The sequence below is a fragment of the Melospiza georgiana genome, chromosome 2 (assembly GCF_028018845.1).
Source record: "Melospiza georgiana isolate bMelGeo1 chromosome 2, bMelGeo1.pri, whole genome shotgun sequence".
NCBI lineage: Eukaryota > Metazoa > Chordata > Aves > Passeriformes > Passerellidae > Melospiza > Melospiza georgiana.
This window is the reverse complement of record NC_080431.1, coordinates 117,092,575-117,119,696: the sequence shown is the minus strand read 5'-3', so window position 1 is coordinate 117,119,696 and position 27,122 is coordinate 117,092,575. Positions and strand designations below refer to the sequence as shown.

At 42.9% G+C, this 27,122-nt stretch overlaps 1 protein-coding gene across 1 annotated transcript; it reads left to right on the top strand.

Moving 5' to 3' along the window:
• The first annotated feature begins 364 nt into the window (after positions 1–364).
• SH3BGR (SH3 domain binding glutamate rich protein) lies at positions 365–27,122 on the top strand. The gene is made up of 7 exons (XM_058018760.1): positions 365–522; positions 6,910–7,095; positions 13,306–13,386; positions 19,858–20,055; positions 23,149–23,178; positions 25,201–25,308; positions 26,635–27,122. Exons 1-6 carry the CDS (start codon positions 478–480, stop codon positions 25,264–25,266), a joined length of 606 nt encoding a protein of 201 aa, XP_057874743.1. The 5' UTR covers positions 365–477; the 3' UTR covers positions 25,267–25,308; positions 26,635–27,122.

Below are 27,122 nucleotides of genomic sequence, written 5' to 3'. Positions count from 1 at the left end.
CCCCTTCCCCTGAAATTTCCAGCTACAACTCCAAACTCTTTCCCATAGCTTTGGGATTGTCCCCAGCACGAAGTCGCCAGCTCCCCGTCCCTTCTCCCTTCTCAGCTGTCCCTTCCCCCTCTCCCAAATATTTCTCCAGCCCTGTCTCATTGGTGCACTACTCTCCCTTGCCTTTTTTGGGCTGCCTCCCTGTCAATCTCACGCAATAAGGCCAGGGGCAGGTGCAAACCCCCTGCTCTGGCTCCTCTTACTGCCCAATCCTGGTCCCAAAATACCCCAAGAGCCAATGGAGTGGGAAAACCCGGGACCCCGAGGAGAGGGAGAGAGGGCAAAGCAGCCGGGCTGCAAGGGGGAGGGAGCATCCATTTAGCACCCGGCTTAGCCCAGGAGCTCAGGGACATTTTGGATTCCTCCAGGGATCGTGGTGACTCGTGGGTAGCAGGGCTGCTCTGCTGATTCACTCCCGCCGCTGCCAGCATGGTGATCAAAGTGTTTGTGGCCACATCTTCGGGCTCTACAGCGGTAGGTGACACCTTTAACATCCTCCTGGGATCAGGGTGGGGAATTAGCCCAGGAAATGCCAGGAAAGAGCCTGCCTGTGATGAAAAACCCACTGGAATTCTTAGCATTTTATTATTTTTATTCTGCCCTGGCCAGTTTATTCTTGAAGGTTGCTCGAGGTGTAGAGAATTCCTGTCTGTGTGAGCTTTTACAACATTTTCATCTAAATTACCTGTCATTTCATAGATCTACTGCTGTTTGGGAAATTATTTGCAATATATATAAACTGAAGAAGGAAACAGTGGGTATTGTGTTTGTGCAAAAGCGACGCTGGACTGTTTACAGAAGAAAATTAAGTGTTTGTTTTTAAAAGAGACTTTGGGACACTGCTCCTGCAAAGGGGGAACTCTGCCTAAGAAAGAACCTGGAGCTGGATAAAGTTAAAAAAACTTATTTCCCAAGCTCCTTCTTTTCCTGGTTTTTGGGAGGTATTTTGTTTCCTTGGTGTCTTCTTTTTGGTTTTGTTTGTTTGTGTTTATTTGTTTGGGTTTTTCTGGGTTTTTTCTTGTTTGGCTTTTTGGGGATGGTTTAAATATTTATGTTTGTTTGGGTTTTTGGGTTTTGTTTGTTTGTTGGTGTTTGGGTTTTTTTACTTGGTTTTTTTTTTTTTTTTTTTTTTTTGGTGTGTGTGTGTCTGTTGAAATGCTATACTGATGATTTTTAGCATTGAGATCTACTGCTGTAGCTGTCAGCAGAGAGTATCAGCTGAAGGGAAGGGCATGTGAATAGTAGGGAGGTTGGAAGTCCGTGGGAGGTGGGAACCGGGGAAGGACTGTTTCCTTTTATATCCAGTTCCCAGATGAGCTCAGGTTGCAGTTTTCCTTTGGCACTGCCTCCCTCTCCCTCCCAGTGACACGGCTAAACAAACTGCCTGGGGCTTGCACAGAGCTCCAGCTACATCTCTATCTCCCTGACACCAGCTGCATTTCTTTAAGAAGATTCCAGAGTGGAAAAGCTCCAAAAAACACCCCCCATTTATGGGACCATCATCTGTAGGAAATGAACCAAGGGTCCTTTACCAAAGTTCATTTCCTTCCTTGCTGAGGAAATTTGCAGTTCTCTCACCAGCCTGTTCCTAAGCCTTACATTCTAAAATTACTATTGATATTTAGCATTCTTTTAAATTTTTAAAAATTTTTAATAATAAACTTCAGATACAAGAGGAAAAAAAAGGAAGAGAAAGTTGGGATTTTCAGGTTTGGTAGCTCGCAATTTGTAATGAAACATTCATTTTATAAATTGCCATGTGCTTTGCATGAGCACTCTTCTTGCTCCTATTTGGCCTGTTTTGATCTAGAGATTCCAAAATAAAATTAAGGAATCTTCACAGGGTGATATTCCTCTGTATTTGCTCCTTTCTGCTGTGATGGGTGTGTGTATATCTGTAGCAATCTCAGCATGGGTTCAGATCACTAATTCTGAACTGCAATGCCAAGTACATCTGGAGTAGTTTTCCACATTTTCTGATGAGTATGGATGGAAGGTATCTTTCAACAAACCTTTAATGAGTTCTGGTATATATAAAATAAAATAAAATAAAATAAAATAAAATAAAATAAAATAAAATAAAATAAAATAAAATAAAATAAAATAAAATAAAATAAATTCACTCACACAGGGAGTTAGCACAAACCTCAATATATCACCAAAATCCTATTCTATTAAATAGAAATGTTGTATCAAGCATGTACAGCTTTTCCTGAGGGGAATTAATTTAATCCCTAAACAGTTTAAATTGGAAGTTTAAATTGTCCTATTAGTACTGGTGAACTCTTCAAATTTGGTGGCTGATCCCATCAAATGCATGGTGTTGATTTTGAATTCAGGATAAGATGGGCCAAGCCTCTGGTGTAAATCAGCAGAGGATCACTGGCAAAGAATGAAAAATTCTCTATTTTATGTACTACATGGTCACCCTAGCCACTGCAAGTGGTTTTCATGTTAATAAATACTTTGTGCAAGGGAATGCAGTGAACCCAGTGACATTCTGGTGCTGTGGATCAGATGCAGGAGTGTTATAATTCACTGTGGCTCTGGGGCAAATCTGCAGTCTGTATTTTTCCCCTTGATGCTTCAAAAATTTATTTTAAATATCTCCAGCTTTATTATCTTTCTGCTCCAGACTTAGCTGATATTGAACTATTCATTAAGGCAGGCAGAAGTGGAGACATTTATTTATAGCACTAAAAAGCACTAAATGCTTGGCTTGGAGCAAGCAATAAAAAAATAAAATAATGTTGCTGCTAGTCACAGGGGTGTTTAAAATTTAGAATCCTGCAAGATTCTAGCTTGTGGGAGAAAGAGGATTCATGTCTCAAAGAGGACTTCTTAGAGTCTTGCTTTCTGCTGCTTGTGGTTATGACACCTCTAAAATACTTCTATTTCCTGTGCTTTTGGTGACATTTAATGAACTTTTCCCCCTTCAAATCATCATCAAAAGCAGCATAACCAGCAGGGCAAGGGATGGGATTGTGTCCCTGTGCCCTGCTCAGGTGATTTCCCACCTGCAGAGCTGCCCCAGCCAGGGAGGAGCTGGAGCTGCTGCAGAGCCCAGAGGAGGCTCCAGGATGGGCAGAGGATGGAGCAGCTCTGCTGGCAGGAAAGGCTGGCACAGCTGGCATTGTTCACCTGCACAGGAGAAGCTTTGGGCTGAGCTCAGGGTGGCCTTGCAGGGCCTGGAGGAGCCCCAGGAAAGCTGGAGAGAGACAATTGCCAGGGGATGCAGGGACAGCACACAGGGAATGGCCTTAAAATGAAGGAATAAAGGGTTAGATTAAATATTGAGGTTAAATTTTTCCTTGTGAGTGTGATAAGGCCCTGGCACAGGTTTCCCAGGGACTCTGTGGCTGCGTCTGGATCCCTGGAAATGGAAGATTGGATGGGGCTTGGAGCAGCCTGGGACAGTGGAAGGTGTCCCTGCCCATGCAGGGAGTTGCAGTGAAATGATCTTTAAGGTCCCTTCCAACCCAAACCATTCTGTGATTCTGTCAGCCAGCCTGGCCCTGAACACTTCCAGGGATGCAAAGTCCACAGCCTCTCTGGCAATTCTTACACTCTAGCTGGATAACATTTATTTAAAACAAAATTTTATATTATGCTTTTAAGGAACTAGTAGCTAGGGGTGGTGCAACTCAAGCTTTGCTGAAAGAAAAACTGGCATTGCTGAAATAATATCCTGCTCATCACCACTTTCCAAGTAATCTATGCCCAAGTAATTTGAATTCTTCCCATGCCACCAGACAAGGGAGGGCACAAACAAGCCCCTGCATCTCATTTATTCTGGGAAAGCCTTTGCATGTCCTTTGTGTTGTTACACCCTAAATTTCCCTCTGTCAGTGCTGCTTCCTGGAGAGATTTTTTTGGTTGCCCACTTAGTGCCACCCACAACAAAGGTTTGCTTTGTGGTTTCACACTTGGTTGAGTCCCAAGTCTTTTGCTCTGCCTAAACCCCAGTGATGGTGAGCCCTAAGGCACAGCACATCCTCTTGTGAAAAATGTGTATTTTATCATTGGCTTTTCACAAATATTCAAATGAATATTCTATGTGTTGTGTTATAAAGTTATGCTGTATTAATTCTCTTAAGTAGTGTGTTAAATATAGTTTTAGGTTATAAAAAATGTTAAAATAGAAACTGTGCTATGTAGGATACATTTTTTAAAGAAAGGACTGGCAGCGAGGTAGCAGCCACAGAACACCTGAATCTTTCAGAGAAAGAGAATTTATTCCCCATTATCAGAAGAACCAAATTTCTTCCCACCTCGAAGGCACTGTCAGGATTCAGAGGAAGAAGCTGAAACTGCCCAGACAGAATCCTGTGTTTGAATGGAATTTATGCACCATGTGTGAGCTGTATGAATATGCAACAGGCTGTTGCTTTTAAGGGTTAATCCTCTGTTAAGGTGGGTCCTTTCTTGGACTTGTGCTGCCCAGGAAAAGGTATCTGGACTGTCTGTAACTCTTTGTTTCTATTGTCTCATATTGTCCTAATCCAAATTGTCCAAATTATTATTACTCTAATTGTATTACTCTTTTGATAACCATTTTATTACTGTTAAACTTTTAAAATTTTAAATTTAGTAAATTAAATTGGTAAAAACAAGTGATTGGCGTCTTTCGCACTCTGCTCTCATTGTCATAGTCAGAAGCTCCTTGCCTTTTCCTTAAGCAGCATAACTCCATGAAACTTCACTGCTTTACCTCAGCATTCATTTTTTTCAGGCAATTTTTTGCTTTCAGGCCTGGTGCTGCCCGTGCATTATGAAGCTCAGGCTGAAGAGAAATTAAGCCAAGTTTAAAAGTGAGAGCTTTCATGAGCAGGGGAGCACAGGATCTCTGGCTCCATGTCCATTATCTCCTCAGAGGCAGCGTCTGTCTGGAGCAGCAGTTATTCCAGGAGCCCCATCTCCTGCAGTGCCTGTGTCCAGAGGGACAGGCTGACCCTGCCCTTGCAGCTGCCAGCACTTGAGTGGCCTGGCTCTCAGAGCATGTGATGTTATCCTGCTGCTGGCTCCTGCAGATTTTATTAACCATTTACACAAGCATTATCCTGCCATTTTCTCCAGTGAAATGTCCCTTGAGCAATCTTTTCTGCTGCCTGAATGTGTTCTGCAAATAACTCTGCCGCTAAATGGGCAGTAATGAGATTGTTTCTGTTTAAAAAGAGAAAATAAGAATAGAAATAAGCAGCTTTGAACTCTGTCAGCTGAATGGCTTTTGACCACTTTGGATTAGTGTTTTCATTCAAAGTGATGCACTTTCTTTAGCTCACTGCAAACCTCTGTTGTTGTCACAAAAATGTACAGAATTTTATGTTTGTTATTTTTTATTAGCAAGCCTGTGTATAGACAGATGCTTCTTTGTTTGTATAAGGAAAAGAAATTTTATCTACTCATGAGAATTCATCTTTCCAGGATAATAGGCTATCACTCTACTTCAGCTCTTCTGTTTTATTAGATTATGGAAATACATAATCCCTGACTTACTTCTCATCTCATTGCCTGTCCCTCTGATTTACACTAGCTTGGTGTCACTTTAATTTCAGGTGTTCAGATGTCTGACATCTGGAGGATGTGGTTTCAAATCACAAGATATAAAAATTACCTTGATGCCTCATTCCAGCTGTGTCTGGTGGCAAGTTATTTAAAAGCTGCATTCCTTTAGTAGGGAAAGTCAATGAGTGTTACATTTCCAGAGTAAATGGATGGGTTATAAGCTCAGTGCCTGCGCAGAACCAGCATCAGAGGGAATAAAAGGGCCATGAGTGAATTTCAGGTGTCACAGAAGCTGTGTGTAACAAGATTTATTTGTACATAATATGTTCTTCCTGGTCCAACTGTAATGTCGTTCTGTAATTGGGGATTTATTTAAGCACAGGAGCTCAGTTGTGCTGGATTTTCTTGAGCCTTAACTCATATTAATATATTATATCTCAGGGAGCAATGGCCATAAACTAAAACCCAAGAAGTTCCACCTCCATGTGAGGAAGAACTTTTTACACTGAGGGTGAAAAAGCCCTGGAACAGCTGCCCAGGGAGAACAAGGATTCCCCTTCTCTGCAGACATTCCAAACTCACCTGGACACGTTCTGTGTCACCTGCTCCAGGTGACCCTGCCTTGGAAGATCCCTTCCAATCCCAACTACTGTGTGATTCTGATTCTGTGGAATTTATTTATGCCTAACCTTAAAGAACAGAGACAAGAGAAATGTGGCTCACAGAAAGCTGAATGTCACTTAGGTTGGAGGAAGAAGGAGGCTGTACCATGCTGAGGAAAATTTGTACATTTTCTGACCTTTGCTGGCTTGAGGCAGGATCACCATGGGTATCTGTACAGCACATTCCCAGATCTGGGAACACAGTAGGAGGCTTCCTGCCGAGCCTCATTTCTCAGCTGGAGCTGTCACTGCATCCAGGGAGGAAACAAGGGGCTGGGGGGTGGCTGTGTGGTGGGAGGGATGGAGTGGCAGCACTCTGGGTGCTGACAGAAAGTGTTGAATCTCAGCTTCAAAAGGTTTGAGGGCTACTGGAAAAGTGAATCCCACTTCAGGAGCTTCCAACTTTAAGGAAGATTTTTTTTCCATGGAAAAAGAATTGGAACAGGCTGCCAGGGAGGTTTAGATCCCCATCCCTGGAGGTGCCCAAGGAATAACTGGATGTCACACTCAGAACTCTGGGCTGGGGACAAGGGGGGGTTTGGCCAAAGATTGCACTCAATGATCTTGGAGCCTTTTCCAACCTAAAACTTCTCTAAACTTGACAAACTTGCCTGAATTCTTATAACAGCAGTTGCTCTTAAAAAACCATTTTCATTTTAAAGAAGGAATGTTGTTCTCCCTCTCTCCTACCCAGATAAAAAAGAAGCAGCAAGAAGTCGTGGGCTTTTTAGAGGCCAACAAGATTGACTTCCAGCAAATGGACATAGCAGGAGATGAGGACAACAGGAAATGGATGAGAGAGAATGTCCCAGGTGAAAAAAAGCCTCAGAATGGAATTCCCCTCCCTCCACAGATCTTCAACGAGGAGCGGTACTGTGGGGTAAGAAGCTGTTGGGAAATTTAAATATTCCAGAGAGTGGTTTCTCACAGAAAGGGACTCTTTTCCATTAATAGGAAGTGTCAAACCAACTCCTTAAAACAATTTGAGATTCACTGTGAAAGAACAATTCTCAGGAAACAGTTTTGAAGCACAGAAAAGCAACAAAACAGATTTTTTATTTTTGAAAGCAAAATATGAATGGAGGGAAAACTGCCTGGAGAAAGTTCTTGAAGTTCCAGTTAATTTTGATGAAGAGTATTGATATTTTGTTTGTTTGGACTTATCAAGGACATCAAGTAGATATCTGAGGTATACCCAAAGCTGGGAATAGGAATCTTCTTTTTCCATTATATTATACAAATAAATAGGAATGTTTGTTTACTGGAATAGTTCTAGAATGTGGTTTGAATTAGTGGCATTATATTGCTTATTCAATAAACATCCAGGCCTCCATAACAGCAACTGTAGCACTCATCAGATGCTTTTATATTTTCATATGTGCTTATAACAGGTTCTTTCTCTTGAGACAGTTTGTTCAAAGCACAGAAAGATAATAATGTTCCAGCATGAATATTAGGACTGTGAATCAAAAGAGATAATCTGACACCTTTTATTTTCTCCCAGTCTGGGTGGAAATGCCCAGTGTGGAAAGTGCTGAGATCTGCTGGCTGGAATGGACCTGCAAAGTGCTCTGGAATGCAGGGAACACAGTGAGCCTGGTTTGGAGTTACTGCACAAATCCAGTGTGAACTCCTGCAAGGTTGTACTGGGATTTTCATGCCACTGAGTTTTCAGAATTAACTTCAGTGCTCTCAAAGCAAAAGTTCATAATATGAATATTGGAGTGCAGCTGTTTCCTTGTTTTCTCATAGAATTCCTAAAAGAGAAGTTGGTGTGTTGGAGCTCATGTGCATTTCAGCATCCAATCTGCACCAATAAAAAGTATAATTTGATATATCTTACTCTGGGTTTTGTGGCAGCCAGTGCTGCAATAAATATTTCTGATGTTCCTTGGAGAAGTATATAAGGAATTAAAGAATAATTGCCTTATAAAGTGTTGCAACTGGTCAGTCTTGACAGTAAATGATAAATAGACAGTTTTTCCTGCATGTCTGAAGCTATTTCAGGAAGCCAAATAATCTACATATTGAAATAAATTCAAGTGAAGAAATACTCCTTTGCAAAAACACCTCCATGGGGAAAGAAGTTGCAGCTACTGATTTAAAAACTGAATCAAATTTACAATTAGTCTAAAAGTCTCCAGAATTCTCATGTGCCCAGCTCTCAAAGCTCAGAGCTAATGATCCCAGTGGGTGCATAACCAAGCCTAATTTATGGCATCATTATTTCCAAATAAATAAGGTAATGAGACTCCTGTCAGTGCATGAGCCTTCCCCTTCTCCCCAGGGGAAGGTGCCTCGAGGGAGCTGCACAGGGAGTGTGATGTGGGCTGAGAACATGGCCAGGGGCTGCCAAACTGCTGCAAAATCCTCCCAAGTGACATGTTCTGCAATCAAACCCTGGGGATTTGCATTCTGCCAGCAGAGCCATCCAGAAATCCAGAATTGTTTCAGGCTGCTTAATGTGTGTCTGATGCATCTTCCCCTGTGTCCCACTCCTTTGGCCTCAGTCATTTTATTAAAAATATCCCTGAGGATTGCAAGGGTCTGTGTGACTCCAGTGCAGTATCCTGAATTCATGAAAGTCTTTGTAAAATATATTGCTCTCATCAGTTTTTAAGGGCTTCACTCTTGTGGCACCTAAAAACCTTTGGATTTGTAGCCTGGCTAAATGCAGGCAGTTCATTCCCATCTCCTGCTATGCCCAAATCACCCTTTAGCTTCAACAGCCCAATCCAGTATATTTGTAAATGGGGACTGTATCCTCTATTAATCTTCATTTTGCTGAGCTAAACAAGTCAAGCTCTTTACACCTCTCATTTTTTTTGTAAGATATTTTCCCTTTCTCCTTCCTGCTAATTTTTATTTTCTCTGTTCACAGTCAGTCTTTTTTTTTAGATCAAATCTGTTACATTTCATTTTCCCCCATTCCTCTTTCTGGGTTCACTATTTTCCCACATTTCCCTTCTTATCAATGGTCTTATCAGTTGCTCTTATCAATGTTTGGTTACCATTCACACATGTGCACTGTGTACACACATTACATCATGATGGCCTGGGAGATGTGGCCTTGGGAGAAAAAAACCAAGATTAAATATTTCCTTTCTTAATCTGAGAAAGAGAGGTTTGGAGAGAGACATGACAACTTTCAACTATTTTAAGGGCTGTGGCAAAAAGTGAATTATTGGTCTGAGTTCAGTATTGACCCTGCTTTGAGCTGGAGGTTGGTCTAGGTGGTCTCCTGAGGTTTCTTCCCACCTGAATTATCTAGGATTTTGTAAAATATGTTTTTGTAAAATGTGTTCTGCTCTGCATCCACTGGAGGTGGGATGAGCTGTAAGGGAAGAAAATAACAGCAAAGAAAGTTCAAGTCAGACATCAGAAAATACATTATTTTCAGGAGATCACCTCATTACCTCATTTAAAGGAGAGTCAGAACCAGTGGATCAGAGTGAGGCAATGGTTCCTGCCTTGGAGGAATGGTCCTTTGGGACATTGTCCAGTGTCCTCTTCTGCAGTTCAGTGAAATTTTTGGAGTGGTGGAAAGCAAAGGGGGACAGGTGGGGAGTCTTCTGTTTGTGCTAGAATAGAATGACAGGATAAAAAAGCAAAACCCTCTGCACATCTGCTTTCCTGCTGTTACATTTTCTGTATCTTCATTTTCTGGGTGACCATGAAGAGCTGCTCCACTCCACAGCTTGTACTGCAAAGTGGAGGATTCTTACAGATGGATTTTTATAAAGATATATTGCCTGGGAGCAGCATTTCCATGAGGTCAGAGAAGCATAAAACTATAAAATAGCTGATAAAATAACTCAGATCTTACTTTTCTCCTAGATCTTTGGTATTGCCACTTGAAGAAATAGATTAGAAATTGATTCATTTTGTGAGCCTGGCTACAGCACCAATTTCAAGTATCCATTCTAATCCAGCAGTGCTGGCAATTATGTCCTCATTTGATCTTTTTCTTAAGCTGCTTCTTTGCTCATGTCTAGACAGACGTCGGCATCTGTGTCACTTGCTAAATATACTGAGCACTCTGTTGCTCTTGTCCTTTCTTTTGCTTGACAAAAACCCTTAGAAAACTAAGAAAGAAAGGAGATGTAAACTTCTGGTTTCCTTTGTAAGCTGAAATCTCTGCTTTCTTCTGTAAACTGAAATTTGTAGAATAAAGTACCCTTGTGTGCACTTTAAAAAACATCTCTGAATTATTAGGTAAGGCTTTTATTTGATGTTGGAATGTGCATTTGCAGCCCAGAGACCAACTGTGTCCTTGGCTGCATCCAGAGCAGTGTGGGCAGAGGTGAGAGGAGGATTTTGTCCCTGTGTCCTGCTCAGGTGATTCCCCACCTGCAGAGCTGCCCCAGCACAGGGAGGAGCTGGAGCTGCTGCAGAGCCCAGAGGAGGCTCCAGGATGGGCAGAGGGATGGAGCAGCTCTGCTGGCAGGAAAGGCTGGCACAGCTGGCATTGTTCACCTGCACAGGAGAAGCTTTGGGCTGAGCTCAGGGTGGCCTTGCAGGGCCTGGAGGAGCCCCAGGAAAGCTGGAGAGAGACAATTGCCAGGGGATGCAGGGACAGCACACAGGGAATGGCTTCACACTGAAGAGAGGAAGATGAGATTAGATATTAGGAAGGAATTCCTTCCTGTGAGGGTAGTGATGCCTTAGAAAAGGTTGTCCAGAGAAGTTTTAGCTGCCCCTGGATCCCTGGCAGTGCCCAAGGCCAGGTTGGATGTTGGGGCTTGGAGCAGCCTGGGACAGTGGGAGGTGTCCCTGCCCAGGCTGGAATGAGATGATCTTTTGGTCCTGTCCCAACTCAGGCCATTTTATGATTCTATCATTTATGTAACTGCTGAAGTCAAATTTATGAAAACACAGGGACCTCTGGAGGTTTGTAGTCCTGCCTGCTACTCAGAGCAGGTTAGCTTTAAAGTTAGCTTATATTGCCTGGGGCTTTGGCCTTCTGAATTCCAAAAGACTCCAAGGATGGTGTTTCCATGCTCTCTCTCTGTGCTCTGACCTGTTGCTGTTCCTAGCACTGGGGGAAGAATTTTCTGCTGCTGTCCACTTGACGAATTGCACCACTTAGACCATTTATGTCTTTTCATCCAGATAAAATATAATTTCTTACCTGAAGTAAATTGCTCCTGCTTATTTTTCTTACTGCCTGCCATGGGAACAGTTATCTTTAGTCATTCAGCAAATGGAGATGTGAACAAGTCACCATTAGTAAAGCATGGCTGCAGAAACACCATAAAAAACTATTCCATGATCACTGTGGGCTTTCCTTTATCTCTTATTTAATACATGATAGCTTTCTCCTCAATGTAAGGAAATAAGTGACCTTCCATTTACTGTGGGATGTCATTGCACACTCCCTGTTGCCAAGGAGCCCCTGATATCATAGATTATTCCCACTTCTGATAAGGACTTGTCTGGTCATTCATACATTTTACTTGTGTCCTCAGGTCTGCTTATCTACAAGGCTTTGTGTTTCTGGAGGATTTTAGTACACTTGCCATGGGCTACTTTTCCTCAAAAAGTCCTATAAAATATCAAGTCCACTTCATGGCTTTTCCTTGTTGTTGTCTTCTCTTTGCTCCCCAGCTCTTGCCATGTCTTGTCAAGGTTGGCTCAGGCTGCTTTGAGTAGGGAAATTTCCTGTGTTTGTGTGGCCATATCAAATTCCAGCCCTTCAAATTGCAGAAAATCCTCATTTTCTTGTTTGCTGAAAAAAAATCCACGATCCAATCCTAAATCCATGAGCCAGATGCAGACAGTGCCTGGCTTGGATGAGAGGATGGTCTGAGAAATGGGTGCCCTGGAGCAGCAGCAAGATGTGCTCCAGGGCTTCTCCCAGACAGAGCACTTCCCCCTGGGTGTGACTGTGTGAAAGCCAATCTGTCCCTCTGATAAATCACTGAATTGGGCTGTCATTTGTCCTGTCTGTAAAGCTCTTCCAAACTGCACTGAAATGTCATCAATTCCACTCTTGTTGGCATTAAAGTCACTTCAAAACCATCCACTCCAGCCTTTCCAATAATTTATACTGTGGAAATACTAAAACAGCTCAATAAAACAGCTCAGCTCCTACCCTGGCTTTACAAACAAGTCTCAAGGATGATTCAGCACCTTATTATTTACAGGCTTCTATTCCTGGAGGTATTTGGGATTAGAGGAAGGATGATAACATGATCAAGGCAGCAGGATAGGACTCAGCAGGACATGTTCAGTCTCCTGTCTCAGAGCTGGCTGGGATGCTGGGCCAGTCACTCTAACTGGAGATTCTGCTGGAACTTAAATATTTCTTGATTTTACCTGTGTAAGATGTGAGCTGTGAAGTTCCCAGTGATAGTAGTGATAGCAAAACTTCCTTAATTGATAAGAGTGCTGTACAGGTGAAAGCAGTAAAGGGCATGCAAGCTGTAGCTGGCAGGATGGGAGGCATCTCTGATCTTCTCAGTTCCATCTCCACTGAAAACAGGCATTTAATGTAATGATTTATAATTTCATTTCACCAGTGCACAAGACATTTTGGCTGGTACATGGATATCAGAGAGAACAGCACAACCCTTCCCTAAGTTAGTCTGAAAATAACATCATTTTCTAACCAGACTGCCTTTCTCTAAAATGAAGTTTCCTTGTTACCATTTCACTCGAGCTATCATGTTGACTGTTGCCTTTATTCGCCATAAAGAAGTTCCAGGGTATTTTGTGTCCTTACTCACAGCAAGTTTTATTTTAACATTTCAAAGAATAGCTTTGCCTTGGAGTGTACAGCTGAGGCACGTTAAAATGAGACACTTAATTTTATCTGATTCTGCCATGGATGGGATATAATTAAAGTGTAAGTCTCTGGAGAGATTTGCTCATTTCTTCATTTTACCACTCTGTGTGAAACTCCCTTTATCTGTGTTTTCTTCCTGGGGCTTGGATAATGCAGACAATTGTACAAATGCATGGTCATTCTCATCTAGGTAGGATTTGCCTGGGCTGGGGATAACAAACCTTCCTTAATTTGCCTCTTCTCCTGTGCTTTTTGTTTGATTTTTGATACCAATTCTCTGTTGTTTGTTTGTTCCTTTCTTAGGATTTTGAATCCTTTTTCTCTGCCAAGGAAGAAAATATCATTTATTCGTTCCTGGGCCTTGCTCCTCCTCCAGGCACAAAGGTATGTACTTCTGCCTTCCATGGGCATCATTTATTTGATTTTAATAAAAGATGAACACTGGCAGTGACTCAGCATGTCGCTTAAGAGGCAGTGGCAAGCAATATGTTAGATGTTGGAGCAGCAAAGTGTTCTTAGGGGGGGAAAAAGTGGCTGCTTCAGTAAATAGTAGAAAATACTTCTTTCTTGCCTTCTTTCACTGCAGGCTCGTTACCATGGCTCCAGCTGATGGGTTTGTTGTTGTTGTTGACACAAAGAGTGTTTTATTATGTTCAGCTTTTAAGTGTTGCAGGCTCCCTCACACAATTTCTAGGTGGTGTTGCTTACAAGAAACCTCTTGCCCCTGACCACATTGGGCAGGGCCAGTCCTGGTCCCCACCACAGGGTTGGGATCAGACCCATCCCATCCTTCACTGGCACCATGGAACTCTCTCCCTCTCTCTGCAGGAGGAAAGGGCTCACCCAGCCCTTCTCCAAGTCCCTTTGGCAACTCTGCCTGTGGTTCTCCATCACATTTTGACAATGTTCTAATACACTTCTGGCAAAAAACCCCCTCCATTTTCTTTTTTATTTTTTTTCCCCCTAGTGTTGTTTTTTACAGAAACCAATGTGTTTTTTCTTTATTACAATCTTCTTCTAATTAGAAGTTTTATAACTGTTACAGCTCTGCTACCCTGAGCTCATGAAATATTACCATCTTTAACGTGGGTGAGCCAACAAAAGGAATTAATCAAGAGAGTGACGAGCCAGAGCCACAGGAGAGCTCTGCTGCATTGTGGTGACCTGGCTGGGAGGTGCCTTGGAGCAGGAGGTCTGCCTTGGTCCAACTGCAGCAGCTTTGAGTGAAAAACACCATTGGAGATATTTCTTTATCCTCTTCTGTAAAAGCAGAGGGAAAAAAAAAAAAAAAGAGCCTTTGCTAAATGCTTTGAGAGCCACAGCTGAAAACGCACTCAGGGGTGTTTTAAATATCCCAGTTGTTATAGATGTCTTTGCCACTGAGTCCCTGCATGATAAGGAGAGTGATTTAAACTTTCTGCTTTAGCTGAGCCATCTCCCACCCAGGGAAATAAAAATGACTTGCCTACCTCACAAGGGTCTTGTGAGAATTCATTTAATTAACATCCACAAAGCCATGAAAGGCTTAAAGGACTGCAGGTATTACATATTATAGGCATTATAAAAGATATGTGGAGAATCAGTGAGATAAAGAAAATTGCATTTTTCCACCTTCCCACTCCACAGATTATCGGCTTCTTCATGTAAGGTCCTGGTAGATTCCATATCTGTGCAGCAAAGTAACAATTTCTCAGAATTCATTCGTTCCCAGCTGTCAGCAGAGGCTATTACTGTTTCTACTTCGTGACAGCCTTGGAAATGTTGAAAATAATATGTTTGGTACATTCTGCTGGGCAGATTTGTTTGTCAGTGCCTTTGGTAGCAGGCAAGTCTTGTTTACAGTGATTAACTGCTGCCTTGGTGGTGGCTTCAGGCCAGAGAGCACAAATAAGTGAGAGTGTTTGTAAAGTCCCTGTGAAATGTGGAATTCTGACAGTCTCCCTCTCAGTCTATTCCTGTTTGTGAGAGACACACACATTTCTTGCAGAGGTGTTTCTCAGCATCTTCACTGCAGCAGAGGCTGTCTGCTTTGTCAAGAAAAGAATTCTCCTGCTCTGCTTCTGCTGCTCTTTCTGCTGCCCCCTCATTCTCTGCCAGCTCCACCTCAGATAAGCACAATGCATGGCTCGTGACACTGATTTCCAGCAGCATAAATCTGGAATTATAAATCAGACGTGGAAGAGATGGTGATGCTGACACATATGACAAGGCTTCCTAATAATCCCTTCTTAAAAAAATGTGTGGGTTTTGGGTTTTTGCTTTTCTGGAATGAAGAAGCAAACTATGAAGCATGGAATCACCACAAGGCAGTGAGCATTTTCTTTCTAGAGATTTTTACTGTGCTGAGACATGACAAAGATTAATATGAAGCTGATACCTGTTTGATACTCTTGTCTTAAAACATTCTATTTCTTTTTCCATCCATCTTTTGTCTCATACTGCACCGAGACTGGAGAAGTTCTTTACTGGCCATGGTGCTGTTTCACAGCACAATCCAACAGCATCTTGACCAGGACTGTTTTGAGCTTATTTCCTTCCATCTGAGGAAGCAGATGAACCTTTTGGGGCTCCCTCAACAAATTATAACTTCCCAACAAAATACTTGTAGTTAAATTTATTGCCAATTCATTGCCATTGCTGAGTGCAAAATACACATTCAATTCTGCAGATTCTCTTGATCTGTTGTTTCTATAAATTAGTGTATTCTGTATATTAGAGTGCTTCATCCAGCCCTGCCCCAGCACAGGGAGGAGCTGGAGCTGCTGCAGAGAGCCCAGAGGAGGCTCCAGGATGGGCAGAGGGATGGAGCAGCTCTGCTGGCAGGAAAGGCTGGCACAGCTGGCATTGTTCACCTGCACAGGAGAAGCTTTGGGCTGAGCTCAGGGTGGCCTTGCAGGGCCTGGAGGAGCCCCAGGAAAGCTGGAGAGAGACAATTGCCAGGGGATGCAGGGACAGCGCACAGGGAGTGGATTCAAGCAGAAAATTTACAGGTTCAGATCAGATTTTAGGAAAAAAATTACACCTTGTGAGGGTGGGGAGGGCCTGGCCCAGGGTGCCCAGAGCAGCTGTGGCTGCCCCTGGATCCCTGGAAATGTCCAAAGCCAGGCTGGATGGAGCTCTGAGCACCCTGGGATAGTGAAGGTGTCCCTGCCCATGAAACAAGATGATCTTTAAGGTCCCTTCCAACCCAAATAATTCAGTGATTCTGTGATTTTATCATACCAAGTACATCTATTGCCTTAAAGGGTGCAATGTGCCCATAAAATTGAGTGATTTTACAGGAAACAAATCCATATTTGTGGTGCTTCAGCAAGTGTCTGTTAGCTCCCATCACACTCTCTCCTGTTCCCTCCTGACCACAATGGTTTTTGTGTTTTCTAAAGCACCATTTAGCAGGGCTGAGCAGAACAATTTTCTGTGCCTGAGAGAAGCAGCAGATGTAGTGTTTGTGTTAATAAGTAATTTAATCTGTTAATACCAAATACCTCCTCACCTGAAGGAGCACCTGGTCTGGATTAGTTCCAAACATGGTTCAGGGCAGGCTGAGATTTTAAGACCCAAAGATCACTCAAATCTGTGACAGATTTCTCAGAGGTCCTGTTTAATCTTGGATTATTGGCCTGAGTAGTGATGTCCCAATAGGATACACGTGTAGATCTAAGCTATAATTTGTGTAGTTTTTATGTTTGGGGTCAGGTGTGTCAGTCTCAAAAGCTGGGTGCATTTTTTTAAAGCTAGCACCACTTTTATGCTTAGTCTGACTCAGTGAACTCAGTGATTCATGTGATTTCAGGGTCTGTTTTCAAATACTGTGCATGCTTGAAGCCTTAATCCCACTATTCTTGATCTTAATATCCAGAATCTTGATATCCCCAAATCTGTAGATACTCAAGCTTAAGTTAGTGGAAAAAGGCTTCTCCTAAATCTGCTTTGAATTACAAATTTGTGCTGTGTGCAATTTATTTAAAGAGAAAATGACATGTCAGCCAATCTTTAGAAATGGTACTTCATTTTGAATTCGCTGAAAATGAAATTCTGTGTTTCTATGGAGAGCCAGTGTGGCAATGCTGTTCTGAATGTCAGAGTTCTCCATATAATTAACAAGAAGTCTGTGTGTGTGTGTGTGTGTGTGTTCTGGCTGATAACATGCTGCTTCTAGAGTTTATTTCTCTCAGCTACAACTCTTTTTTGTGCCTTATGATCTAAGTATGTGATTCATCTGAGATGGATTCACACAAAAGGGTCATTTTAATCAGGGTGCTCTCTGTGGTTCTTATGTATTTTATGTCCCAGCCAAAAATCCTGAGTGTATGGATTTTAATGAAATGTTAATATTTGTGCTGAAAATAAATATTCAATCTATTTCAAGAGCAGGTTGGATGGGGCTCTGAATAACCAGGTCTGGTGTCCCTGCCCATGGCAAGGAGGTTGGAAAGAGATGATCTTAAAGGTCCCTTTCAACCCACATCATGGTCAGTGATTCTATTAATTTAATTTTCATTAACACTGTCCTTTTCATTTGAGGAACTTCTGCAAAGAAAGTACCTCTAGGTAGTTTCCATTTCCTTAAGAAAATAACGTATTAACACAATGTTGCACAAGAGAATTTCAGTGTATGTTTGTGTTACTACATATTTCAATCTTCAAACACTTTTTGGCTTCTGGGAAAAAAAAATAAACAACAAACCAAGCCAAACGAATGTCTCTGTAGATCTGTAGATTTTTAATAACAATGCCACCAGCACCAGAGTGCAGTGAGTCCCCAGTTTTATGTGCACTTGAAATGAGACGATATTGCCAGAAAAAGAAATTCTCTTTTCTCCCTCCTCCTTCCTCTGGCTCCTTCTGCTCCCCTACAGCTGCTCATCCCTCTCCCCAGCATCTCCCACGTGCTGGCAGCAACCCTTGTGCAGCTGTGGGACAGAGTGTGAAAGTGCTGTGAGCTAGGAAAGTTTTGCTTTTTAAAGCTTTTTCATCTTGATCACCTCCTGTTCCACTTCCAGAGGAAGGAGAGCTTAGGGACCTTTGTGCCCACTCTCCTTTCACTGCAAGGAACTTGGGTGTAAAACTGACTTTGGATGTAAAACTGACTTTCCACAACTCAGGAGACAATTGCCAAAAGAGCACCAAGCCTTACAGGCAGTCAGGTTTCAGCAAAAACATCAAACTGCTGTGAAATCTGCTTCCTAACATTGCTGAGCTCCTTTCTGTCATTTCTGTCCCCATCCAGCAGAGATGTCATCAGGAGCCCATCTCTTATGTCCCACAGCACATCCTGGACAAAGATCCCTCAGCCAGCAGCTCTGGGGATAAAAGCCAGCCAGCCATGCCCTGTTCTGCAGAACGAGAGCACTGGCTGAGGAAATCATCATGGGGACACTGGAGGAGGATTGTGAAGTTTAAAGGACAGGGGAACATGAATGAGGGCTTCTGTTGAACTGTGGAGACAAATGAAATGATGGAAAAGCAGCAAACCCCAAAGCAAGCAGGGGGCTGAGCTGTAAGAGCTGGGTCACAGGGATGGGGAAGCAGTTTGTGCCCCCTCAGGGAGGTGCTGCTCTTCCCAAAGCCTGTGGGACTCAGGATGGCACAGGACAGGAGCTCCCCTGAGTGCCAGAGGAACCCACCCCAGATAACACCCATCAGAGGGGGTCAAATTTCCTTTTAATGAGTAAGGTCCTTTACCTCTCTACTACAGATCCCTTCTGAAATCTCCCACTGATGATGATTAGAACTTTTCCTCACAGCCAGTTTGTACTCACTTTGCATCTCCCTCGGCACTCCTCCCTGTCCTATCCCTGTCTGATGTTTACTCTGATCTATTTTGGGAGTGCCACCATATCCCCTCACAGCATCACTTCCAACAGATGAAAGCAATGAACTTTTTTTGTCCCCCTTTCATAAGACAGGCTCTCCACTCCCTCAGATGTTCCTGGAGCCCTCTCTGCACCTGCTCCAGGCTGAGTTTCTCCTTTTTGAGCCTGAGTGACTGGGATGGCACAGAGCAATCTGAGGAGGCTCATGCATGTGAGGATCACATTTTTTACCTCTTTTATTGTCACATCACCCTCATGGCTCAGTTATCCCATGCTTACTTAAATACATCCATCTTTTTGTTCCTTGATGATCATTAACTGACAAGCTCTTAAAGTGCAATAGAAAAATCACTTTCTAATGTCTGATCCAGAACTGCCTGTCCCCAAATAAGGTGACTTTGCACTTCATGCTCTTGCATTTCATCATATTTCTGCTGTGCCACTCGAGGCCTCCTTTTGTCTGACACAGTGTGGGAGCCACTGTGACCTTTCAGAGCCACCTGGCTGAAAGGACACCAGGATTTTTGTCAAACAAAGAACTTCCCAGGAGGTGCTTGGTTATGGTGCTGGAATAAATGGGCTTGAGTGACTGATGTGGGAAGAGTTTCCTGGTGTTTTTAAGCAAGAAAGTTAAGAGACTAAATGTGAAATCCTTTATTACTTCTGTTTTCCTGGAGCTTTTGGATGATGTTTAATTGGAATTCATGCTGGTGGGAAAAGGGTTTTTTGCCCTGAAACTCAAATGTGTCATCAGCGTGAACTTTGGTTTTTGTTGAACTTTGCAGAGGAAGATTAGAGAACCTGCTATGCTGAGAAGTGCTTGAATTCATGTTTTCCCCACACAGATCCCACCTGGTCAGCATGCCAGCAAGTGTTCTTTTCACAGGATAAATACACCCTAAAAGGAGGTATTTTCATTTGAGAGCTGAAGCAAAAATAGAAAAACACTTTCCCAAAAACAAGAAACTCAAGAATTTTATAGAAATGAATTGTTGATTATGTGCCCTGAAGCTGACCATGAGTTCCCCTTTGCTGCCAGGAAACTGAAAAGTCTGATGCCACAGAGGAAAAGTCAGAAGCCACAGAGGAGAAGTCAGAAGCCACAGAAGATAAATCTGATTCCAAGGATGAACATTCTGATGCCACAAAGGAAACTGAGGCACACACAGAAGACAAGGCAGAAGAAGGAGCTCCTGAAGAGGCTCAGCCTGACCAGACACCACCAGAAGGTCAACAGGTAATTTCTCCTTTCTCTTTGTGATCTGAGGGTTTTAGCTGTGCTAAGCACATGGAACATAAACCCTCAAGGCCTCCTGGTATGCCCCAGGGTGACTGATTGCAGAATGTCTTTTGGATGTGTTTTCTTTGATATCAGGATGATATCATACCTGGATAAAACTTTGCTCTGATTCTTGAATATCAGCAGCTGCCTTTTGCCACTTGTTACCACAAGCTTTTCATTTCATTTTGATGGTTATTGGGAACCAGAGTCTAGTTATGGAGGGTAATTTAGGACTAGACATCTGAGTCCTGCCTGGATAAAAAAACAAATTGCTGCTCTCAATGGCCAGCAAGTGCAGCGCTCATAAATCTGCCTGTAAATGTTTGCTGCAGATCTGACAGTGACTTCTCCAGGCCTTGCAGAATCCCCTGGAGGAAAGGAGAAAGGGAGAAAGGGAGGCCAGTGTTTTCCTTGCTGTCTGCTCCTGCCCTGGTACTCCAGATCTCAAAGTGCAGCTCAGGGTGTCCTTTAAGGGTGGCTTTATTTGGGTGCTGACTCTTCCCAGGGAGCCAGGCCTGCTTCTCAGGTTCTTCTGTGTTTGGAGATCAGATGGTCCCTGGGGAATATCCAGCACAAATGCATCATCTCTTACATCAAAGATCAGAATAAATGGAGTTTGGGTGGTTTTTTTTTTCATCTAGCTGCAATATTTCTCCAGAGAAAACATCTCTCTCTAGGCCTTTCCCACTGCCCTTTTTGATAGTGACTGATCTGGCCACTGCTGGGCTGGAAAAGCCCCTTTTACACAGCCTTTTACACAGCCTCAGGCACATCTCAGCCACTGGGAAGTCCCACTCATAATTTCAAAACAGTGATGAGGACAGACAGTCCTCAGTGGGAACTAAATTCCTCCTTAAGGAAAATTATATCCAAGCACTTTTCATGTTGCTGTGAATTTCAGCTGGCAGGTGAGTGCCATCAAACTCCTTTTTTTGGCTCATAAGAGGAGCCAAAAATGCTGCCTGGCTTGGGTGCCTTGCCCTTCTGGCTGGCATTCTGCTTTAATGCTTTTCAAATGGGAGCAGAATGTTGGAATTTATCTGCAAATGTGTCGGGCAGCTGTGGAGGAGAGGCTTTGCACTGACATCATGCAGCACCACTCCTATGCAACCAGCACCTTGCTCCACTTCTCACAGAAAGGATCGGAGTTAAAAGTGGAAAATACAGATTTCTTTGTAGCTTTTCAGGGAGGGGAGAGGCAGAGGAGAGAGCACAGAAAACACTTTTTGCCCTGTTCCACCACCCACCTCTCGTGTCACCCAGGACAAATCACTTCAGTGCTGTGGCATCTGCCTGCCTTGCTATAGTTCATCCCAATTATCACTTCTGTTGGGATGGCATGAATCATTCTGTAGGAATTCTGCTATTCTCACTCACTACAGACAGCACACAGAGGACAGGGTTAGATGAGAAGAGCAGCTCTGAGGCAGCTACAGCGAGATGAATTCCACCTTTTGTCTCTGTATCTCATTTTTTGCTTGTAAAAGAAAGTAAAAATACCATTTCCAAACCTGAGCAGGGTTTGATGAAAGCAAAGATGCTCAAAGACTGCCAGGTTCCATCAGACTATCTCCCCTGGATGTTAACTCCTAAAGGATAGAGGTATTTTCAACACAAACATTTGAAAGATGGCAGTTTTATGTTCCATGGCTGAATTAATATTCCAGTGGGAATTCAGTGCTGGAATTTTGGCTTATTTACTTATTTTGGAGGGGGTTTGCTCCAAACCCCCTCCAAAATGACTCCCATTTGTGGGGTGTAACCAAGCCAGCTTTTCTCCAGTGGCTTTGCAGGAGAAATATCAGCGCTGTGGAAAATTCTGGAAGTCACCTCAGCCTTCAGCAGTGAGAAACCAGAACAAACTGGGGCTGGCTCAGCCCTGGGGCTGCAGGGAGGCTCCAGGTTTCAGGAGGCTCCAGAGCTCAGCATCAGGGGATGTTCATGCAGAGGTTGCAGCTCTCTCCAAATCCTGCTGCTGCTCCTGGGAGATGCAGAAATGCAGAAGTTCCAGGGTTTTTTTTTGCCTGCATGGATGCAGTGCCTCCCATTCCTGCTTTGTCTCCTTTGGTTTTGAGTTTCCTGAAGAGAAGACTGAGCTCCAGCTCACATGGAGCCTGCTGGTCACTCCATGTGCTGGTGATAAATTTTCTGTGGTATCAGTGTCTGATTTTGACTTCAGATTTAAGCTTGGAGGTTCGGGTATTTTTTAAGTGCTGTCCCAGTTAAATCAGTTTTCAGTACAGGCTCCCTTCAGGGCAAAATTATTTTAGAAACATGTTCAAAAATCATGTTATAATGCAAGTCTGTATCCTGTCTCAGCAATTCCCCAGGCCATATTTAAACCCTGGCACTGCAGCTCACTCCCTTAAGTCATTCCATGAGAACTCAAATTAACCCCTCAGCCTTCTGTGTGGCACTGTGACATTTGCCTCTTGTCTTTGGGGTTTTGTGTAGGATCAGCTCTTTCCCCCATAGCCAGCTTAGCATCTAACATTAAATTCTATTCAAAATTTTTTTTTCTTTTTTCTCTCTCTCATCACTTCTGCTCAATCTACAGTCTAAAACCAGCTTGTATTATTTTTTATTCCCTGTTGAGCCAAGGCATCTGTTGCAGCCTACAACACTTAGCAGAATCACAAGCCAGATTCTGAATGATGATATATAGCATAGATAAGACACTATAATTCTGATTTACTTGCATTTTGTCAACCAGCTAATTACCAAAAAAACCCATAGAAACTCCACCTGAACAAGGAAACAAAACCCAGCTCCAAATCTTTGCTTGCCAATGAAGCAGTTTTGATTGGAAGTAACTGAGGAAAAGGGAGCTCAATTTAATGATTTCATAGTCCTTTTCTAATATAAAAGTTAAGCTTGAATGTGCTTTGTGAGTTAATTTGGAGGACAGTATCTCCAAATGAATCCAGTGAATTCCACATAATTTTCCTAAATTCAGTGTTTAACTTCTGCTGTGTTTACCCTGACTCATTTCTGATATTCTTTCTTTAATTTATTTTTTCAATGTTTTCTTTTGTATCTCTTCTGTAGGAAGGAGAGGAAGAGCATGCAGCAACAGGGGTATAGTACACCTGGATGTTTTATAATCATCTTTTGTTTGTGTGTATTTAATTCCTTTTCAGTCCTTTTGCTTCACTCAAAAGCTGGGAAATTCTTATTCATGACAGTAAACTCACCACAGTCATATTCTGCTAGAGATAATGATTGGTCCTATTGTGGTGTTGCTGTCTGGGAACAGAGATGGGCCTTTAATCATTAAAAGCTGTAAATGGAAGGGAAATTGTCTGTCACAGAGCCTTCAATAAAATTTGCCAAGGACTCCCATGACAAGTCCATCTTTGATAATCACTGGCTGACACCATGCTGTGATTGCATTTTCAGTGTGAAAACTCATCTTGACAATTTAGGCAGCTCTGCCCATAAAGGAGATATTTCCCTCGTGAGAATTTCTAACAGCCAGGTGCAAATCCTCAAACACTTCTCTGCTCTGCCCAAACCTCCAGGATCACCCAGTGCCATCACCCCAATCCCTGTCCCCAGGGCCACATCCAGACTGCTCTGGGACAATTCAGGGACTCCAAACCTCCCTGGGCAGCTCAGCCCAAGGCCTGACCACTCTGCCAGGGAAATTTTCTGTGCCAATCTCCAACCTGAGCCTGCCCTGGTGCCATCTGAGGCCGTTTCTTCTCATTTTTTCCCCTGCTCCTCCTGGCAGGAGCTGTGCAGAGCACTGAGGTCCCCCCTGATCCCCTTTTCTCCAGGCTGAACCTCCCCAGCTCCCTCAGCTGCTCCTCCTCCTCCCAGGATTTGTTTTCCTTACCCCAAAGCTCCTGGAGCCCCATCAGCAGAGTGCAGAGAGGCTGCTGAGGGTCACCAAGCCTGGTTAGTGTTACCCTGGCACCACCAACTAAAGCTTCAAGCAAGAGAAAGAACCAATTTTTCCCCCTGTAAAAGTTAATTGATTTGAATTTTGGATGGAAGTTGGTAATATCTGAAAGATGTGGCTTGTGTGTGTGCTCTCCGGGCCCTGTGTCAGAGTTCTCATGAGATAAAAAAGACACCTTTCCAGGGGGAAAATGCCCAGAGAGGCAATACTCCTTTGCCATAAGAACTTCTCATCCACAGATGTTTGTATTGCATTTCTGGTTTTGCAGAATGATTCCTTAGTGCAATGTTTTTCCCTGAAAAACAGCTGAAACCAGGAATCTGCTTCCAACAGCTCCATTCCCAAGCAGGCATTTAAGCAGGATTTCACCTCAGCACCTCAGGTGTGACTCCTGCACAGACAGGAGGTGCCTGGGAGGAAAACCAAAAATCTGTGCTTGTGTATGACCTGCAGTCCTGGCTGAAAGCTCATTATTGATTCTTTGATTGGTTATTTGATCATGCCAGGAAGAAATTCACATCACTTCTGCAGTCCAAGCAGTTTGTGAAGGGGTGGCAGCTTGAGATAAATTGATTTATGCACCTGGGAGTGCCTTTGGACAGGAGATGGCTGGAAGAGGAGCAGAGGAGCCCTCAAAGCAATTTCCAGCTCTTTTTCAGAGTAGAGCTTCATTTACTCTAGAAAAAGAATAAGCAGAGATTGTTGTCTGTGTTACACAAATTCCAGCTTTCAGATAAGTGTTGATTGAAGCAAAGGGCTGTTGTCTTTCAATTGTGTCATTTCTGCTGCATAAAAGAGAGAAATAAGAACTTCAGAGATAGAAAGCAGGCTATTTTATCTGGTTCCAGGTGATTTTTAGATCATCCAGGAGTCTAGTCCCGATGGCATGAATCTTTAGTTGTTTACTGCTTCGGCAAAGTGTATATAGTTAAAAATACTAAATTTTTATCATATTTACACATATTTCATATTCTTATTTTGATTTTGAGCCCCTATTTGCAGCTTAACCATGTGTTCTAACCTAAGAAGAGGGTTTTTATATTCCAGCTCTATACATTAATTCTGTTTTTGAATCTCAAATGCATTTACTAGAAAGAGAACAGTTGTAAAAGCAGAGCTTTGCATTTCAAGACTGTTTTTTTTTTTCTTTCAATTCCTATATGGTAACTACAAATATTTTCTATTTAAAAAAATAGGAAGAAGAAGAAAAGCAAGGAGAGGGAGAAGAAAAGGAAGAGGTGGAGGAGCAGGAAGAGTCTTAGTACAGCTCCCTATGGCACAATATTTCTTGAACAGGTTTTCAGGTAAATATTGAGAGATCAAGCACAGTTTCTAAATACCCTTAAAGTAACATAAATCAGCAATTTTTTTAATTGTTGTTGTGGATGGGTGAAGTTTCCATGCACAAAGTACCCAGCTGATGACTCAAAAGCAGATTTAGCTGTTGTAGCTTGTACTTCACATGGAATAAGATTTCATCCCTCTCCTCTCTTACTCAGCTACTGATCCCACTGCAGCTTTTAGGAGCTCTATGCCTCACATGAATTCCTCTCTCAAATTTAGTTGAAAACTTAAAATATTGGTATGAAAGAGGAACCTGAGGAGAAATATGACTCAGTATAAAATTACTGAAAATAGTCCAAACTTACAACCTCAAAAGAGGAAGCACCTGGCAGGGTTTGTCCTGTATAGATGTGTGAACACACCAGCACTGCTCAAGTTCTGTCAGCATGTGCTTTCTAATTTTAATTTTCAGGTTTTGAGGTTTTCTCCTTCCTCTGTCCCTCCTCCCCTGCACTGAAATAGAGATGAGAAAATCACTTTGTTGCAGAATGAGCTATTTGTCGGGTGCAGGGAAAACTTGAGACGATCAATATGAGATCAGCAAGCTTCGTTTATTGAAGAGAGCATCAGACACTTATATAGCAAGTAATAAGCTCATGAATATTCTGTAATTTACACTGTCTATTGGCTACACTACAACATCAGCTCTTCTCTATTCCTTAGAAGTTACATCTCTCTTTTCTCATGTCTCTTTCACTATTTGTTATCATGCTATAGCTAAGCCCAAAGACACGCTATCTTGTAGGTACAAGACTCAGAATTAGCTACAGCCTTGTACTTTTCCAATTCCTAGCTACTCTCCCAACATCACTTAGTGGGGAGAAACTCAAACTTAAAAGAGAGTTGGAATTTCCAGCAGATTTTCCATTGGGTGATGGGACTTTGCCTGATCACAGACACAAAATGCTCTTTTAGGATCCATAGACTCATGGAATGGTTTGGGTTGGGAAGGACTCTAAAGATGATCCAGTTCCACCCCCTGCCATGGGAAGGGACACCTTCCACTGTCCCAGGCTGCTCCAAGCCCCATCCAGCCTGTCCTGGGCTGGGTTCCCAGCTGACTCACACTCTGAGGTAGCTGCCAAAGGTTTCACCAGCCAGGTGCAGGTGGGATTTCCCAGCACCTCAGCAGGGCAGGAAATCCATCACTTCTTTCATGCTGCCTCTCCCAAATCCGGCTTCATCTGCTGCAGGGGGATTAATTCATCACAGCCTTGTCCAGAGTTCAGATCTGTGACTTCACAGAAGTGCTGAGTTCTAATTGAATTTTCTTTGTTTTTGTTCAGGAAGCACCAGCTGGAGCCACCCCACCAAAGAAAAGAAAATCCCTTTCTCAAGCAAAGCACCGCCACCTTTAGTGCCTGTGTGAACACAAAAACACAAACAGAGCACAGCCACCACTCTGTCCCACCTGTAACCTTTATATATATATTTGGTATTCCAGTTGCTTGTTGAAATGGATCTGCTGTCTGACAGCTGCTATTTCAGTCAATTGTTGTGTGTTGGGATAGTTTTGTCCATGTCACATTTAGATTGTGAGCTCTCCAGGGCAGGAACCACGTCTGTCTCCATGTCCAAACACTGCCAAGCACCTTGCTGCCACTCAGCAGCACTCACACCCCTGTGACTTCAGAGGAAAAGAAATTCAGCACTGAAAACTGCAAAGAGGCTTCCTGTACACAAGCCATGTGAGTCACTTCTCCCTCAGCTGGCTTTTGAAAATGATTGAGATTCCCATTGTGCAGCAGTTGAAATAAATGTGTTTTCTGTTGTA

Coding starts and splice junctions, on each gene's coding strand:
- SH3BGR (XM_058018760.1), top strand. CDS start 478: ATGGTGATCAAAGTGTTTGTGGCCACATCTTCGGGCTCTACAGCG. Junction 7,096..13,305: donor ACGAGGAGCGGTACTGTGGG/GTAAGAAGCTGT, acceptor TTCCTTTCTTAG/GATTTTGAATCCTTTTTCTC. Junction 20,056..23,148: donor CACCACCAGAAGGTCAACAG/GTAATTTCTCCT, acceptor TCTCTTCTGTAG/GAAGGAGAGGAAGAGCATGC.